This window comes from Loxodonta africana, chromosome 14 (assembly GCF_030014295.1).
Source record: "Loxodonta africana isolate mLoxAfr1 chromosome 14, mLoxAfr1.hap2, whole genome shotgun sequence".
Taxonomy (NCBI): domain Eukaryota; kingdom Metazoa; phylum Chordata; class Mammalia; order Proboscidea; family Elephantidae; genus Loxodonta; species Loxodonta africana.
The window spans coordinates 74,091,973-74,110,487 of record NC_087355.1 but is presented as its reverse complement, the minus strand read 5'-3'; the positions used below and the strand labels follow the sequence as shown (position 1 = coordinate 74,110,487).

Below are 18,515 nucleotides of genomic sequence, written 5' to 3'. Positions count from 1 at the left end.
TGGCCAGCCATGGACTATTGAACACATGGAAGAAAGGTAAGACTGCTGCTCGAATACCGGTTTGACTTTATTATTTTCCTTTTTGTGTCAATTGTGTATCCTGCCCTTTCTCACCGTGCACCCCCGCCAGTGGACGCTCTGGGTAAGTCTACCATCCTGTATCCCTGGTGGCTGGTCACGGCATGGTCCTTGCTGTGGGCTTTCCATGGTTGTCCAGACCTATGCTAATTGCCCAAGTTTTCCTGCCAGCTTGGAACAATCAATTGTGCCTACTTAATTTTCCATAACTTTAAGAAAATTATGTGTGGGTGTGTTTTAATCATTTTCTTCCTTGGATGTTTGGCCATTAAAAGTGTTAGCACAACATTCTAAGAACCTTTGCATCATCGTAATTCAATATTAGACTCGTGGAAAGAAGAAATACAGAGTGATTTAACCCTCCTTTCTACAGGAAGTATTTTGAAACATACATATATCTGAGTATATATGTATGCGTATATTTCTATCACAAACAAAAAATACAACTAAAACCCCCTAAATAACTCATCAGAATAATTCCCAAATCAGATTTGGTTGTATTGTTTGCAAAATATCTTTAACTTTGTCTCCCCAGGACCATATGGTACTGTTCAAAACTAAAAATTCATTAAAAAAAAAAAGTATTTCTTATTTCAGCAGAGTTTGTGAAATGTTTCATTTCAAAGGTATCAGATCTTCAAATTCAACGCTCAGAATTGTTCTTCTCAACTGATTGTTGAATGCCATCCTGTGGGTGGTTATGCTACCAAAACTTTCACGGTCTTGTGGCTGTCGCTTTGTCTTGGGAAGGGTTGTCTGTGAGGTGTCCTTGTGGTTCTCTTTGCTCGAGCGTGCCCAAGTGTTTTCTTAGCATTTGTGCTGAGCTCCAAAGAGCTTTGGAATTGGATTTTGTCACCTACAGCGAAACCCACACCACTCAGTTCTCTTGACCGGTAAGGTCGGGATGGCCTGGTGTGGGGGAGACAGTTCTGTCTCTATGTCTCCCTCATGGTGACAAAGACAAGTGAAGACTTGAAGAGTTAATTGGACCCAGAACTATTGCCCTGAGATAATCTTTAAACCTTAAACCTCAAACCTAAACTTTTCCTGGAAGTCTGCATTGAACCAGACAACAGTTTAGTCCTAATTAGTGAGGTATCCCTTGAACATTGTGCCCCTCAAAGATTTATCTATGTGGGATCAAACTGACAACAGCATCTCGAAAGGTTAGATGAGAAACTTCGGGGGCAGTGACTTTACATTAACGGTGGAATGATTTGGAAAAGGATAGCGAGAATGGTTATACAACTTGAAGAAAGTAAACAAGGTCACTGAATTGTACATATAGGATTTGTCAAAATGGTGTATCCTTTGCTGCGTACATTTTCACAAAACATAAAAAAGTTAGTTGGCATTAGAGAGTCACAGCCTGGCCTCTATTCCCTCTGGCCCTGGGGAACACCAGGCTGGAGCAGTAGAATGAGGAGGAAGAAAAAGGTACAGACGATGGGATGCTGCCCACGAGCTCTGCCCAGTGTTAGTGGGGTGATGGGGGAAATGGAGAATGACTGGGGCTCGCTCCATCTCAGTGGAAGCAGGCGTGGTAGAATTTTACCTTCTAGACCTAGCCTGGCATTCAGGAAGCTATCCCTGACCTAAATCAGTGGAGACATTTGAATTGAACCCCGTAAGCTCCTGCAAAGAGCCATTACATTTCAGATGAAAGCGTGTAGTCCTCAGAGGCTGGGGTATTCATTAACTGCCGTTCACAACTGAGGATTCTTGGTCAAAACAAGCTAATAAGTAGACCCACTGAGGCCCAGAGCTGCTAGTGCTCTTCCTTTATTAAAGTCTCATGCTGACACAGCTCATCAAGTGAGTTGGCTGTGACTCAAATGGCTGACTGCAGGAGCAGAAACCAGTGTCCTGGAATGTCCCTGTGCACAAGGGGACTGTTGTCAAGGTGCAGCACACGTGGCTTCCCTGGAGCTTTATTCGGAAGCCAGGGGAGAGTTATTCACAATGTAGAAGCAGAATAGGAGCCGAGCACTTTTCTCAGTGTTAACCTCAACCGTGTATAAAAGAGCAGAAGATTAGAAGGACAACGTGTTGGAAGTATCGATTGCATGCACAATATGATTTCGTCTCCCTAGAGGACACTGAACGGATGGTGCAGAGCATAGCCAATGGCAGGGTGCAGTAGCAGTCCAAGCCTCTCTAGAGATGCAACCCATAAGCCATTCCTGTGCTTCATGGGGCTAATTGATTCATAGCTGGTGCCATCTCATTCATCAACATTCCCCTTTGATGAGTGCACACGAGCCCTGTGATGCAAGCAAACCTTCATCTATCCATCCATCCATCCAACAGGTGTAAATACCTCTTCTGTGCTAGACTCTGTTAGCTGCTAAGGATGCAGAAATAGTCTCTACCCTCAAGTTGTGTATGGTGTGGTAAAGGCGCAAACATCTTACAGACAACCATGACGTGGCAACATAAATTATTCAGTGGATTGTGAAGAAAATGCCGTGGGTAGACAGAGAAAGAAGAGACTGGATTTTTCCTGGGGGAGTTGGAAGTTTCCAAGAAGAGGTGATGCTTAAGCAGACTCTTCAAGGCTGAACTAAGGGTTGCTTGTAGAGAAGGGTGGGGTGCGTATACGTTTCAGAAGGAGGAAGAGTGTGTGGAAAGGTACAGAGAAAACAGGTCCAAGTGGCTGGAAGCTGAGTTGGGTTTCATTTCCATTTCATCCCTTTAATAATTACTAATGGGTGCCTGCTAGGTGTTCTATCATGCATTGAGTGCTGGGGGTGCAGCGATGATGATACGGACACAGTCATGCCCTCATGGAGTGTTCCGTGCTGTGGGAAGGATCCAGCTCAAACTAAAAGCAGGGTTCTTAGGGAAGAACATGTTTTTTCCATGTTGTGGGAAGACATGTTTGTGTGCTGATTTCAAGATTTTACCCAGGTGTGAATAAAGAGCCCTGGTGGCACAATGGTTAAGCGCTCGGCTGCTAACCAAGAGGTTGCAGTTTGAACCTACCCAGTGACTCCACAAAAAAGACCTGGCAATCTGCTCTGTAGAGATTACAGCCTAGAAAACCCTATGGGGCAGTTCCCTGTCACATGGCGCCCGATAACAACAACCAAGGTGTGAATGGCTCTTCTGTCTTCTCTCAGTGCAGGACTAGGAAGAGGTGGGCTTGCAGCTGTGAGCAGGGACCCATGGCCTTGTCTATCATGTTAGAGTCTTGACTTTATCTTCCCAAAAATTATATCGTCTTACATATACTTACTATATTTACATACACTTAGAAAATATGCTATTAAGCAATACAAGGACACTTACATAGGGTAATAAAAATAGCCTCATCCACTCTTCTGGGGCAAAAGGGAATTTCTCATTCCAAATTCTAATCTCCAGCATCCCTTTACAGGTCCATTTCAAGCATTTGTACCCTGTATTCCACTGAATTTTGGGACGGCACTAGGCTTTTTTTAAGATACCTCATTATTTTATGGACCACTAAAAAAGAGAAAAAATCACTGCCAATTAAAGTACAGCACACCATTGGTTGTCAGACACATCACGATTTGTGAGTGTGAAAATGCAGAAAGGCGGGCGTCTTAGAATGAAATACAGCATTTGTGTGAGTGTCAGGGGCGTACGGAGGTCATCCTGCAGGATTGTAATGGCTTCCCTGTAGGTCTGTCTCAGGAGAAAGAAATGATTTGGGATGTTTGCTGACTCCTGACAGCCGTCCTGGCCTGTGGGTCCTGGGTTTGCTGGTTGCCTGTTGCCATTTGCCTGAAAATGTCTGGCTGGGTCCCACCAGGAGGCCTCTGTGTGGGCAGCAGCATGTGCGTGAAGATGTTGGGGAGCCGGGGGGTGGGGGGGTCCAGATAGTGCTCGTCACATTTGATTGGCTTTTAAATTGAGCTGTTACAACTTTGAACTTGTAGCATCTAGCACCTCATTTGCTAGGATTTGTGTTTACCGTGAGCTCAAAGTCCCAAGAATGTGGGCTTCTGAATGAGAAAACCCAGGGCTGGATTCTAGCTGTGCCGGTGACTAGCTCACTGGCCCTGAATCTGTTTCCCCGTCTGTCAGATGTTGTTAGCTGTCGTAAAGTCCCCAGCTAGTAATGACCTCAAGCACAATGGAATGAAATCCTGGCCCAATCCTGCGCCATCCCCACGATCAGTTGCGGATCAGAGTGTTGTGGTCCATAAGCTTTTCATTGGCCGATTTTCAGAAGTAGATCCCCAGGCCTTTCTTCCTAGTCCATGTTAGTCTAGAAGCTTCGCTGACGTCTGTTTAGCACAGCAACATGCAAGCTTCCACTGACAGACGGGTGGTGGCTTCTCGTGAGGTGCATTGGCCGGAATTGAACCTGGGTCTCCTCCGTGTAAGGCGAGAATTCTGCTACTAAACCACCACTGCCGTTCACAGAGTGGGACTGCCCTCTGAGGTTTCCAGGGAGCGGCTGGTGGCCATTCGGTTAGCGGCCACAGCTCTGAACCACTGCACAAGGAAGTATTAATTCTTGCTTTGAAATATTTATGTGGAGCTTAAAGAAAATAAAGGATAAATGTTGAGAAGTTGATATGGGATCTTGATTTCATTTCAAAATCCTTTGTAAACTCTCCTTACTTAATTAAAAAAAAAATCCTCCCTCCTTTAGAGGCGACATGGTGCCCAGTAATCCTGCCCCCCCCCATAAGTGTTTCTGTGAAGACGATCATGTGACTTTGCCTGGGGGTGTCAAGGGCTGCTGGCTGCTTTCTTCGTGACTCCTCAGTGTGAATAGAAGCAGGGCCTGGAAACTGGCTGTGGAAAAACAATTCTCAAGACTGAGAATGACTGAAATTTTACAGAAAAGTCCATAAAGTCTCTTTGCTCAGGAATTTTGTCTGGAAAGCCCATTTAAGGGGCCCCCTCCCTTCTTCTGGCTGCTTGGCGGTCCTGGAATTCACTAGGTCTGCACTTTTAGGCCATTTAAGGGCATGCTGGTCACCAGTGAGCACATTCAGGTCGTGTGGTTTTATCAATACCTCCTTCATTCCACAAGTATTTGAGCATCTCCTGCCTTCCAGACAAGTGTGCAGAGCGAGAAGATACAGCGCTGGGCAAAAAACGTCCATGGTTTCTGCCCTGATGGGGTTTACCAGGGGAGACAGCAATCAAATAACTAGGAAAATGAAAATGAAATTAGAACTGGGCTAAGTGCTCTGACGGACTAGAAGGAACTTCTGAGCTCAAGTAAGAGGACCCTAATCTGGCCAGGGAGGTGGTGCCAATGGTCATCATGCTCGGTTGCTAACAAAAGGTCAAGGATTCAAGCCTCCCAGCGATGCCTCAGAAGAAAGCCCTGGCCACCTACTTCCAAAAAATCAGCTGTGAACCCCGCTGAGCACAGCTCTCCTCTGACCCCCACGGGGTCGCCGTGAGTGGGGCTGACTTGACAGCAGGTGGTTTGGGGTTTTTTTTTTTTTAACCTGGCCAGGAAGTTCGAGGAGGAGTAACAGGGTTGAGGCAAACCTGCAGGGGGAACAGGCTTTAGGCAGGTGAGGAGGATGGGGTGTATATGAAGGTAGGATGAGCCCTGGAGGAGTGCAAGGGGCCTGGGGAGGAGAGTGAGGCGAGGAGGAAGGGGGACAGAGTGGCTCCAGAAGGCGAGGCGGCCAGGTGGCCCAGCTGACCGTGCTGCCTTGTGTGACAGGCAGTGGGGAAGTCCGTCCACCGGACTTTTCTGGAGAGCGGTGGGAGCTGGTGAAAAGGAGCCACAGAGAGTGTTTGCATTTTGAATGTGAGTGGGGCTACCCTGGCAGAGCAGCCCGTGAGGTATGTGGGCCAGGAATCGGGCCTGGGTTCCCTCTCGGGAGGCAAGAATTCTACCACTGACTGAGCTGTTGCTGCCCCTCACTGCCCCTCACCAGTGTGTCCACCTGGAATGTGGACTCGTCTCTACCGCAGTCATTGTATAAAAATATAATTATATATTGTTAGTGAATTTAGAAAATAAACGTTGTGTTTATAGGTTATGATATATCCTGAATGGAAATGTTCTCACTATCACTGTAATTATAGCAGTCTTTACAGATCATACTTATTTTAGAATACTACAATTTGAAAATCCCTTCATTATAACATAATACATATTTAAAATAACTGTGCTACAATGGTAGAATAATTTAAATATACATTTACCAAATTAGATAACACTTGTTTCTATTACTTTGCTTTCCTGTGTGGATAGATATTTTAAAAGTTAGAGTTATTAACTAGGCTGTGCCTAAAACTTGAGAAAAGAAGTAAAGGTTTTTTTCAATGTCTTATAAAACCAAACCAGTTGCCGTCAAGTTGATTCTGAGTCATGGCGACCCCGTGTGTCTTAGAGTAGAACTGCACTCCGTAGGGTTTTCAATGGCTAATTTTTCAGCAGTAGATTGCCAGGCCTTTCTTCTGAGGCACCTACGAGTAGACTCGAATCTCCAGCCTTTTGTTAGCAGCCGAGGACGCTAACCATTTGTACCACCAAGGAATGCCCTTATAATTACAAGCTGTTATTTAAAAATTATTGCTATTGTAATCAAAACACATCCAAGGGGGTTTTATCAAGTATTATCATTTTAATTTACTGCCCTCCTCCACCAATTCTCCTCTGCTTCCCTCTGCTGTAGTTAAGAACATTCTGGCTTAGTCTGCAGCCCTCCAAGTTTTGCTGTTAAAACATCATAGGAGAGAGAGAGACTAGAAGAAGGCCTCTAGACTAGCCCTCAGCCACGTGGTCTTACCCAACAAGGCCTGCAATTGGCCAGACTGTTCAGTAGGTTGCATTGAAAAGGGGGTGTTCGCAGCATTCCATCATGACCCATGGGTTTCCATCACGTACGCACATTCAGAGTATGTGGGCTCATCTGCACAAACTAGCATTTTAATATGTTGTTTACAATAGATTGCCAGGCCTTTCTTCATGGTCATCTTAAAACAGAAAAACCACAATTTGACTAGCCCGGGGGACGCCACAGTGCCCCCGCCATCTGGAAAATCCCCAGGGAGAATGGGGGAGTGATTTTACAAGCTCTTTGGAAACCCTGGTAGCATAGTGGTTAAGAGCTATGGCTGCTAACCAAAAAGGTCAGCAGTTCGAATCCACCAGGTGCTCCTTGGAAACTGTTTGGGGCAGTTCTACTCTGTCCTGTAGGGCCGCTCTGAGTCGGAATTGACTTGATGGCAGTGGGTTTTTTTATGGGTTCTGTGCCCAGTAATGAACACAGGACACGCATGATCAGGTGTTAGATCAGTGCATGAGGATGACTTCCTCTCCATCCCCGGTGGAGAAACTAGAGGAACAGGTAGAACTAACCTGCGGGGTAGGTGACGGAGGAACCAGCAAGTGAGACACTCTGAAGCTGTACATTGTTGTGCATGTTATACATTTGTACTCACATGACTGTTGAGAGATACAGGATGGTGTGTACTGGGCTTCACTGGTTATCCCAGGCGTTGAGGGTGTTGTTTGACTAGGGCATCCCTTTACATGCTAACTTGGTGCTTAATCTCTGCCTAAGAGCTGACTTTTCCTTACTGAAATCCAACTCCCTGTTCTTTTAGAATGTTCTTTAAGCTTGATCACCTCTTGCTCCAAGTTAAGCTTTCTTATCTGCTTAGGAGAGAAAACATGAAATGTATTCCTCCACTCAAGGCCGTTTTCTCTGACCTTTTTCTTCTTCAAATGGAGCATTGCATTTAATGTCTTCTACATCATTCTGAAGAGGGTAGATGGTAACAGGGCAGTCCCTTTCCTGGGAGGCGTCGTGGAATTCATTCATTCGGTATTCACTCACTTGAGGCATGTGGCAGAGGAGATTGAGCTCAGTGCTAGAGAAAGTCAGACCAGGTGTGCTCTGCCCTGGCTCCAGGCCTTTCCCTGTGTACCTCTGACGGTATATTTCACTTCTCTAGATCTCAGCTGGAAACCCTGGTGGCGTAGTAGTTAAGTGCTGTGGCTGCTAACCTAAAGGTCGGCAGTTCAAATCCATCAGGCGCTCCTTAGAAACTCTATGGGGCAGTGCTACTGTATCTTATAGGATCACTATGAGTCGGAATCAACTCGACGGCAGTGGGTCTGGTTTTTTTCATTTGGACCTCAACTGCCACTCAAAAACAACCAGATTGGCAAGAGAAGTCCCTCAGGCCCCTTCCAGCTCTAGCATTCTGAGTTTAAATCTATTAGACAGATACTTGTTGAGCAGTTGATACACAGTGAAACCTGTGAGAGCCGGAACTTCATGGGACTGCCTTGTTTTCCCGGGTCTCTCAAGGTTTTTGCCCTTGACAGGGTGCACTCTTACCACTTTTCTATTGCCTGTTTTAGTGGAAAATATTAGAGCTTTCCTTCTCTGACAGGTTTCCACCTTACACAGTTTCCGGCTTTTGCAGGTTTTACTGTATATACATAACAGCATTGTCCTGGGGGCTGGGCTGAGAAAGGCCAAGTCCCTGCCCCCCGAGGAGTTGAAATAGCCTTACTCTGTTCCCGGTGGTGGGTGAGGGCTCTGCCTTAGGACCTCAGTGAGGAAGCTTGTGAGCTGGCCTCCCCATGGAGTGACCCCATTGTTCCCACCTACAGATCAGATCTGCAGAAGCTCCTGCTCCGTCATGGTGCCATCAGCCTGTTTTGTCCGCGGTTATCTCCTAGTGCAGCCAACTCTGTGTGTAAAGGGCCAGATTGTAAATATTGTCGGTCTTGGGGCCATACTGTCTGTGTTGTAACTACTCAGCTCAGCAGTTGTGGCACACAGTATGTTAATGAATGGGCATGGCTGTGTTCTAATAAAACTTTATAGAAACAGTTTGCCAACCATGTTCTAGAGTTGTTTGAAGATCTGAATTGTTTAAGACTCTAGAAATGCTCGCCCCCATTTAACTGAGCTCTGTGGACATGGGCAGAGTCCCTGGGTGGCGCAAATGGTTAAATGCTCAGCTACTAACCAAAAGGCTGATGGTTCAAATCTACTTAGAGGCGCCTCAGAAGAAAGGCGTAGCAGTCTACTTCTGAAAGGTCACAGGCATTGAAAACCCTAAGGACCACGGCTCTACTCTGAAACACACGAGGTCGCCATGAGTTAGAATCAACTCCACAACAACTGGTTTTTGGGTTTGGTCGATGTGGGCAGACAGTTATCAAATCGGGGGCAGGCTCAGAACAGACTCGCCTTCAGTTTTTCAGCAGCAGAGAACTGACTGTGGGTCCTTTTGTTACTGGACTTGTTCAACAGGAAGAGCATTCAGGGATCTCCACTGTGGACTTAAATTCACTGCCAAGGATTCCCCGGGGCCCCAGAGTCAGGAGAGCTGACGTTTGCCACTTTTGTCCTCAGTGACAGAAACTTCTGCCCAAACAAAGGTTCTTGCATTAAGGTTGACCCAACAAAGGCAGCTTGTGCTCACTTTTGGAAACATCCACAGGCACTCACCTTGTTCCTCCATCCTTCACCTCTTCAGAATGTTCTAAAAGGAAGGATACTGTCTGGCTGTCATGTCTGGGGGTTTAATTGGCAGAAGCTCTGTGGAGTTGCACGAGGCAGTAAGGGATGAAGTGCCCCGGAAACCTTCCTTGTCCTGAGTAACCTGAGTAAGCCAGGATAAATGTGCCACTCTGGTATTGGAGATTGGAAATGACTGCTCCTAGAAAAACAGCCACCTTAAGTCCTTTCTGGGTATAAGTAAATTTTTTTTTTTTTTTAATCCTGGAAAATGGTGATTTTGACTCTTAACAAGGACCCCAGGGAGGTGCATTTGTTCCAGAAACTGGTGTTTCAGTGAGCCGTACCTGGGCTTTGTTTCGTTTGCAGGGAGAGGCGATATCCAGCCTCAGTTGGACAGTGCTCTCCAGGATGTCAATGATAAATATCTCTTGTTGGAAGAAACAGAGAAGCAGGCAGTGCGCAAAGCTTTGATTGAAGAGCGTGGCCGATTCTGCACCTTCATCTCTATGCTGCGGCCAGTGATCGTAAGTTTGTGGAAAGCTCCAGAGACTTTCCTTCTTTGTTTATCCATTCATCTGCTGTGTGTTGGGAATCAGGGTATGGAATCCCTTCTATGATCAGTGGTTCTCCACCGGGTGTTGATGGCCACATGGCCCACGCCTTGCTCACAATTCTTCGCACTGGTTTTTCCACTTACTTTTTCTCCCCAAGTCAAGAAAGTGTAGCAAGATGTTTTTCAAAGTGTGGTCCCAGGCTGGCAGCATCAGCCTCACCTGGGAACTGGTAGATATGAGACCTGGGGGTGGGGACCAGCCATCTATGTTTCAATAAGCCTGACAGGTGATTTTGAGACCCACTGGCCAAGTAGAATACTAACAAGTGACCACGTGATTAATATAGAAGAGCCTCAACAAGTCAACTCGAACTTATTTTTGAAGTAAATTGTGTTTACATGCCATAACTGAGAAAGCTGCTGTTGGCTTTCTCAAAGTTGGTAAGAAAGCCCACAATTTCATATCCCTTAGGCCTACCAAAATGTCCAAATGTGAGTTATCCTCAACATAGAGTTTAACTATGAATCACCCTTGCCTGGGCCCACAGTCCCAGCTTGGCGCTTTGGTAAAGTGATGGAATGTTTCATCCACGGGGCTCTGCTCCCTTCACACTTGCCATTTTTAAGTTGGAGAAAACAGAAAGAAGGGAGACAGTTAATGTCTATGGAACGTGTGTCTGCTGCTGCAAAGATCTGCTATCAGATCTGAACCAAAACAGCACTGAATCGCGTCACCCACCGAAGCCATTGACTTCACAGGCAGGCCTCCTCAGCATGTGAAAGAGGGCTGGACTGTAGGAACCCACAAGAATACAAGTCAGGTTTTCTGAGCAGGCCTGATGGCCCCCCAGATACTGCGGGAAAGGCACGTGTGCTTGTTTCGGCTTTTGACCACTGTCCGGGGCACCCAGGTCACTCCATACTTATGGGAGACTTTTTTTCCTCTCCATTCCGCCCCCCCCCAAAAAAGAGCTTGAAGTGCCCTCAGGGAAGTGTGCCTTTTCTGAGAAATTGAAAGTATTAACCTTGACCTGGGTGCTAGTAAAAAATTGGACCAAGACCATGAAGTCCGTCACTAATGAGCGTAACTTGCTGTGACTCACTTTTCCTCAGGAAGAAGAAATCTCAATGCTAGGGGAAATAACTCACCTTCAGACCATATCAGAAGATCTAAAGAGCCTGACCATGGACCCTCACAAACTACCCTCCTCAAGCGAACAGGTAGGAGCTGTGTGGACTGAGCACTCAGGGGAGCAAGCCAAGGTGACCCAGGTTCCAGATCCTGAGTGTCCCCCCGGCATCGTCACATACTAATTCATATCAGTATTTCACTATGTCCTTCAGGTTGTACTATATGATAATCATAACAGCTAAGCATCATATAGCCCCTACTGTGTGCCAGGCATTGTTCCAAGCTCTTCTCATAGATAGTCTCAGTTAACCTTCAGTATTATCCCATTTCATAGAGGAGGATCCTGAGGTACTGAGAGGGTAGGTAACTGAAGCAGGTTCACCTAGCTAGTGAGCGGTAGCACTGGGATTTGAACCAAGCAGTCGAGTTCCAGAGTCCATGTTCTCAGTGGCTATGTTCATCTACCTTCTAGAAATAAACTCCCACGGGAACTTGGCAGTCAACCGTTCTCATTATATTTCCCTGTTTCCAGTGTAGTAACATGTGGGGATCTCTCATCTTAGGAGAAAATGACATTTTTGTGCTTTATTCATTTGGCTCATGTAACATTAACACCATAGCAGGTGGGAAGAGACACATTTAAAGAAATATCTGATGCATCACGTGCTGGCTTCTGCCCTGTGTGTATAATTCTCATTGCCTCCTTAGAAAGCCAACTCAGAAGGCAACACTGGAAGCTTGTGTTTTCCATTCTGTGCAATTGCTTTTGTCCGTCCATGCGTTTTTTAACTAGACATTTATTGAGCACCTACTATGTGAATGAAAGGTGGGTCTTACGCTCAAGTAGCTCTTTGTCAAGGGAGACAGACGAAGTACTGGTGAAAAATGGTGAAAGAATTGGTTTGTTCTTGGTTCTTCCAGGTTTTAAAATGTCTAGTCTTGGTGAAATCCAACACAAGTGGCCATTGAATATTGAGTAGTTAAAATGCAAGATCAACAAACCCTGAAAATGTAATTGCCTTTGTGGTGCCATAAGATGATTTCCTGTGAATTCCAGCCTTGGGTAGAAAGTCATTTTCTGGCTAAATTGTTCATCTGTCACTGTAAATCTCTCTCTCTTTTTTTTTCTTTTAACTGATATCTCATGGTTTCCTTTACCCTCCCCCCATTAATTATATTTTTGCTTGTCTCAGAAAAAGGATTATGACATTGATGGATTGAAAGTGTGGTTGTTTAATAGAAAAAAGGCACAATTTTTTTTTCTTTAACTCCCACCTTCACATGATGGCAGAATTTTGATGTTATGATAAGTGTTAAGATTTGACAGATAGTATTTTTCTTTAGCAGGTAAAAAATATGTTCCCTTTCTCAGCACTTGACTCACCCAGTCGACTCTCTGCCTCTTCAGGTGATTCTGGACCTGAAAGGCTCAGATTACAGTTGGTCGTATCAGACGCCGCCATCTTCCCCCAGCACCGCCATGTCCCGAAAGTCAAGTGTCTGCAGGTAGGTGGAGCAGTGGTTCACTCTTGCTGTCAGGTCAGGTTGTGTTTCTTTATGCTGATATGAGCAGCAGAGGCAGTCCTTCATCTCCTTGGGTGGCTAACTTTAAACAGGAAATGGTGATGTGATCAGCTGGAAAATGCCATCATGATTTCAGTCTCTTTAGTCTCTGGATTCATTTCGGATCGGTAAGAAAAGCACATTAGCCATGAGACTAGTGGGTGTAGCTTGTTCTCTTTCAACTGCTTGTCGTAGGGTTAGCAGAGTAAAAATCACAAGGACTAAGAAAAAGTGAACATAGGTTGATTTTATACAGGCAGATTTTGTTGCCAGAGCAAATGAAGAAAGTAACAATGGCCTGTGCTCTCATTTCCCCCCAAGTTATTTATGCACTTATTTATTTTATTGTGCTTTAGGTGGAAGTTTACAGAGCAAATTAATTTCTCGTTAAACAATGCACAAATTGTTTTGTGACATTGGTTGCCAGCCCTGCAATGCGTCAACACCCTCCCCTTCTCTACCCTGGGTCCAGTTTTCCTGCCTTCTTGCCTTTGCTTCTGGGCTGGTGTGCCCATTTAGTCTCATATGCATGATTGAACTACGAAGCCCATTCTTCACATGTATTATTGTTTGACCTATAGACCTGTCTAAACTTTGGCTGAAGGGTAAACCTCGGGAATGACTTCAGTACTGAGTTAAAAAGATACCTGGGGACCATACTCTTAGGGTTTCTCTAGTCTCTGTCAGACCAGCAAGTCTGGCCTTTTTTTGTATATGTGTGAATTTAAATTTTGTTCTACATTTTTCTCCCACTCTGTCTGAGACCCTCTATTGTGATCTCTGCCAGGGCAGTTGGTGGTGGTAGCCAGGCACCATCTAGTTATCTTGGGCTCAGTCTGGTGTAGGTTTTGGTATTTGCGGTCCGTTAGTCCTTTGAACTAATCTTTCCCTTATGTCTTTGGTTTCTTCATTCCCCTTTGTGGCAGCTGGAATGGGACCAGTAGATGTATCTTAGATGGCCACTCACAGGCTTTTAAGACCCCAGATGCTACTCACCATAGTTGGATGTACAACATTTTCTTTAATAAACTATGTGATGCCAGTTGAGTTAGATGTCCTTTGAGACCATGGCCTCCAGCCCTCAGCCTAGTAAGTCATTCCCTGAAGGAGTTCGGATGTTTCCCCCAAGTTTCTGTCTCAGGGTTTCACAAAGTAAATGGCCCACTTGCTCTGTACACCACTACCACCACCACCTTGTATAAAATTCTCATTGCCTCCTTAGAGAGCCAGCTCAGAAGAGCAAGCTGTGAGCTTGTATTTTTCATTCTGTGCAATTGCCTTTGTTGGACCACACATTCCTGCATGTATGCATTCCATAACCAGACATGTACTGAGGACCTACTATGTTAATGGAAGGGGGACCTTACAAATAGCTCTTTGTCAAGCATGGGAGACAGAGGTAGAAGTAATTGAAAAATTATAAAAAGAGTTGGTTTGCTCTGAATTCTGCCAGGTTTTAAAACCTGGGGCAATACAGCCCAGGTGTTCAATCATTAACTACTGCTGCCTATTGAAACATAGTCAGAATCAATTGAAATAGTTCTGCCCTCTAGAAAACTGGTGTTTTTTTTTTTTTTTTTTTAGCAGTTTTCTGTTAGAAAGCTCTTCTAACAGAAAAGTTTATTCTCCTATTTTTTAATTGCGCTTTAAGTGAAAGTTTACAATTCAAGTCAGTTTCTCATACAAAAACTTACACACATTGTTATGTAACCCTAGTTGCGCTCCCTAGAATGTGACAGCACACTCCTCTCCACCCTGTATTTCCCATGTCCATTCAGCCAGCTCCTGTCCCCCTCTGCCTTTTCATCTCGCCTCCAGACAGAAGCTGCCCACATAGTCTCATGTGTCTACTTGAGCTAAGAAGCACGCTCCTCACCAGTATCATTTTCTGTCTTATCCCAGAAAAACCCAGTGATAGTCCTGTCTAATCTTTGTCTGAAGAGTTGGCTTGGGGGGAATGGTTATAGTTTTGGGCTAACAGAGAGTCTGGGGGCCATGACCTCTGGGGTATGTCCTCTTCATGAAGGATGGAAACATCATGGTGTTTTTTGGTACCCTTGACCTACTCGTCTTTTTAATGTGATGTTTCATAGCCAAGTGACTGTCCCCTTCACTGAAAGGCAGTCTGGATCTGCTGAACTGGTGCAGGGGGATGTCTCTGTACACACGTGTGTGCTTCATTTCATACCTCTGCTTGCTCAGGATACGCTTAGAGGAAGCAGGAGACTAGGTGCTACATCCTGCTGTTCTGCTCCCTGAAATGCTGGCTGGTTTCTTGTCCTCTTTCATGGGCTTCGTATGTGTGTGTGACAAATCTTTTTTTTTTTTACCCTACTGTAACCTAAAAAAAAAAATTCTTTCTCATTATTGCAAAACAAAGTTGCATGTATAGCTTTTCTTTTTTGCAGTCTTAGCTTGAATCAGGGCTTCGGACCAGTTCATTCTGGTTTGAACCACTGCTGAAAATGGGCATTTCCACCCCAGATATGCTGAATCAGAATCTTTAGTTTAATAAGATCCCCAGGTGATTCTTAATGTATAATAAATTTTGAGAACCACTGCTCTACTAGCGGGTCTCAGAATTCATCTCTAACCAGCAGCATTAGCATCCTCTGGGAACTTGTTAGAAATACAGATTCTCAGTAGGGGTTCAACCTGGAATGAAAGATGCAAAGCTCTGGTTTGAATAGCAAGTCATGTTGCACTGACAACGTCAGCTGTGAGCTTGCTGGAGTGGAGTTGGAGCCCGCTTCACTGGCTGTCTGTAAATGCCTCTTCCCGCTGACTGGGGAAAAGCAGAAATCATGATAATTACTCTCTGCAGCAGTGATTTCCTCTAGCCCCCCGCCCCACGTCTGTCAGAACATCGTTGTAGTTGCCGTTGAGTCGGCCCCCAGCTCATGGCGACCCCATGCACAATGGGACAAAACGCTGCCCAGTCCTGATCCATCCCCATGATCAGCTGGGGATTAGATCATTGTGATCCATAGGGCTTTCATTGACTGATTTTCAAAAGTAGATTGCCAGGCCTGTCTTCCTAGTCTGTCTTAGTCTGGAAGCGCCACTGAAACCTGTTCGGCATCATAGCAACACTCCAGCCTCTGCTGACAGAAGGGTGGTGGCTGTGCAGGAAGTGTGTTGGTCAGGAATTGAACCAAGGTCTCCCACACAATGCCCCCTGTTGGAACGTTAGCACCAAGTAGTTCTAGTGTAGAACAGTCTTAAAATCCTTGACTACCTTATTAGCTGTCAGAGTTTGCAAAACAGAACCTTCGTGCAAGGTTGGGACCAGAAAGTACAAACTTTCTGATCCTGGGCTGGGTCGTATTTTTTTCATTCTTCTGGTGTTTCTACAACTGCCCTGTAATTATCAGCTCTGCTTGTTTGGAGCATGGCACTTTGTTCAGTTTTCTGTTTTTTTGTAACTTGAATTCATATACAGAGCACAGAGGCTACATCTTAGGGCTGGAAATGGAATGCAGAAGGACACTCCTAAGGTGTGTGTAATTTTGCAACATCCTTGTTTATTGCTCCGTCTTGGAAGCAAACCGTTTACAATCGACTGCCTCAGTGGGTGAAAGCTGTCTGCCCCCTGCTAGGTGCGCTGTTGTGCAAGGTCCGCAGATATTTTAACAGAGAAACACCTGAGATTGGGGTAGATCACTAATTAAATCATCGCCTTTGTTAATAAAATGTAAAACACATCCGCACAAACGTTGCCTCGACCACCAGTTGCCATGGAGTGGGTTCCAGCTCATGGTGATCTCCGTGTGTCAGAGTAGAACTGCCCTCATAGGGCTTTCAGTGGCAGATTTTTTGGAAGTAGATCACTAGGCCTTTCTTCCAAGGTACCTTTGGGTGGACTCAAACCTCCAACCTTCCAGTCAGCAGCCAAGTATCTTAACCGTTTACACCACCCAGGGGTTCCCCACACAAACATACTGAGTCGGTTGGCTGATGTTGCTTGCTGAGACCTTGAACCAGACTCACCTGGGGTGAAATCACCTTCAGAAGCCCATTGGCACCTGCATTCTCAAAGCGATGGCTGGCTGGGTTGACCCGGGCCGCTGGGCCCAGATGGCCCATCCAAGGGAGCCACTTGCATGCACTGACCAGGTCATATTGAAACTTTAGTGGGTTATGTCACAGGGTCACTGTTCCTACAAACAGATGAGCAGATAAGATTAGCCGCATCTCTTTGCATGCCATGGACATCCAGTCCTTGGCTTTGGATTACCACTGCCGTTAAGTCAATTCTGACTCATAGCGACTGTAGAGGACTGAATAGAATTGCCCAATAGGGTTTCCAAGGAGTAGCTGGTGGATTCGAACTGCTGACCTTTTGGTTAGCAGCCATGCTCTTAACCTCTACACCACCAGGGTTCCCTGGCTTTGGTAGTAGATAACATTGCAGAACTGGGCAGCTATTGACTATAGACAGTAGAATTGACTATAGAATTGGCCTCAATCCCAAGAATGCCTCATTGCACCAGCAGAGAACTGAGTCTTGCTCACATGAAGAAGCCTTTTGGTCACTGCTGTTAATGATTGATTTGAAAACATGCCTTATGGTGGATGCTGCTTGTCCTACACCTGGGTAGAGGGTTGATTGCAGGATGTTGTTCTCATCCTTCCTCTGCCCCCTTGTTGCCTGTTCCCCCACTTCCTTCTCCCCTTTCTGTGCCCTCCCTACCCACCACCCCTCTGCTTGCCCCTCACAGCAGCCTGAACAGCGTCAACAGCAGCGACTCGCGGTCCAGCGGCTCCCACTCGCATTCCCCCAGCTCACATTACCGCTATCGCAGCTCCAACCTGCCCCAGCAGGCGCCTGTGAGGCTGTCCAGTGTGTCCTCCCATGACTCAGGATTCATATCCCAGGATGCCTTCCAGTCCAAGTCACCATCCCCCATGCCGCCAGAGGCCCCCAACCAGGTAAGGTGCCCTTGGCCCCAGGAACAGCCATCACACCTGGCACCCTGACCATCGCTGATGGCTGTACCCAGAGAAGGTCCTTGGCTGGAACAGACCCCTGCTCTCTCATTTCAGAAAGCTCTGGTTTAATTTCTCATCCTAGATATGTTATTCCCCAAATGAGAGAGATACCGTAAGTTGTGTTGGAAGCCTGTCTCCATGGTGATGGTTGAGTTACTACATTGATTTAGGAGCTCTTAAGTAGACAGACTGAAAGAGACTCAAACCTCTGGCATCCCTCTAAGTGCCTGGCTGAGCACTGAGCTGTAGTGAATGGACGTTCCGTCAGCGGTATGGTCTCCTCCACGCCCATCACAGGCTCTCTGAATAGCTGAGTATATTGTTGAATATCACTTCTGACTCCCCTCCTTGACACTCTCTGGTTCTCTTTATGACTTTTTGTTGAGATCAAAGTTGGTGATTTGATTCTGGGAGAAGTGGAGGTTTTAAGTCTCTTTGCCCATGGTTGGGTTAGATGGTGCCAGGCCCATCCTGGCCCAATGGATCCAGTTGGAGCAGAAGGCAGGATGGGCAGGCTTCGAAACAGACTTCGCATGCCTCATCGGCTCTGTCCTCTCTGCCTCGCCGCCAGTGGGTTAGTGTCTGGCTTAACACAACACAGAGAAAGCGAGGAAACATGAACGTTCAGTGTGCCCTGTAGGGCATCTGCTGGGGTGCATGGTAGCTTTGAGCCCATCAGCCACATGTACATTTTGAGACTGACCACAAGATCCTTTGCACTCAGAAGGCCATGTGCTTGCCTTGTTTACCCAGATATCCA

General features: G+C 45.9%; 1 protein-coding gene across 15 annotated transcripts in view; it reads left to right on the top strand.

The window, feature by feature from the left end:
- Positions 1-18,515, top strand: part of MTSS1 (MTSS I-BAR domain containing 1) — a 202,483-nt gene that overhangs the window by 172,549 nt on the left and 11,419 nt on the right. For 6 of the 15 annotated variants that reach the window (XM_023545983.2, XM_023545978.2, XM_064268060.1 and 3 more), the window contains 5 exons: positions 131-142; positions 9,882-10,039; positions 11,182-11,289; positions 12,609-12,706; positions 17,485-17,695. In XM_023545983.2, the coding sequence (XP_023401751.1) occupies positions 131-142; positions 9,882-10,039; positions 11,182-11,289; positions 12,609-12,706; positions 17,485-17,695 (587 nt within the window). The remainder of the gene's footprint in view (positions 1-130; positions 143-9,881; positions 10,040-11,181; positions 11,290-12,608; positions 12,707-17,484; positions 17,696-18,515) is intronic. The other 9 variants (XM_064268055.1, XM_010588486.3, XM_064268058.1 and 6 more) reach the window with 3 other exon arrangements.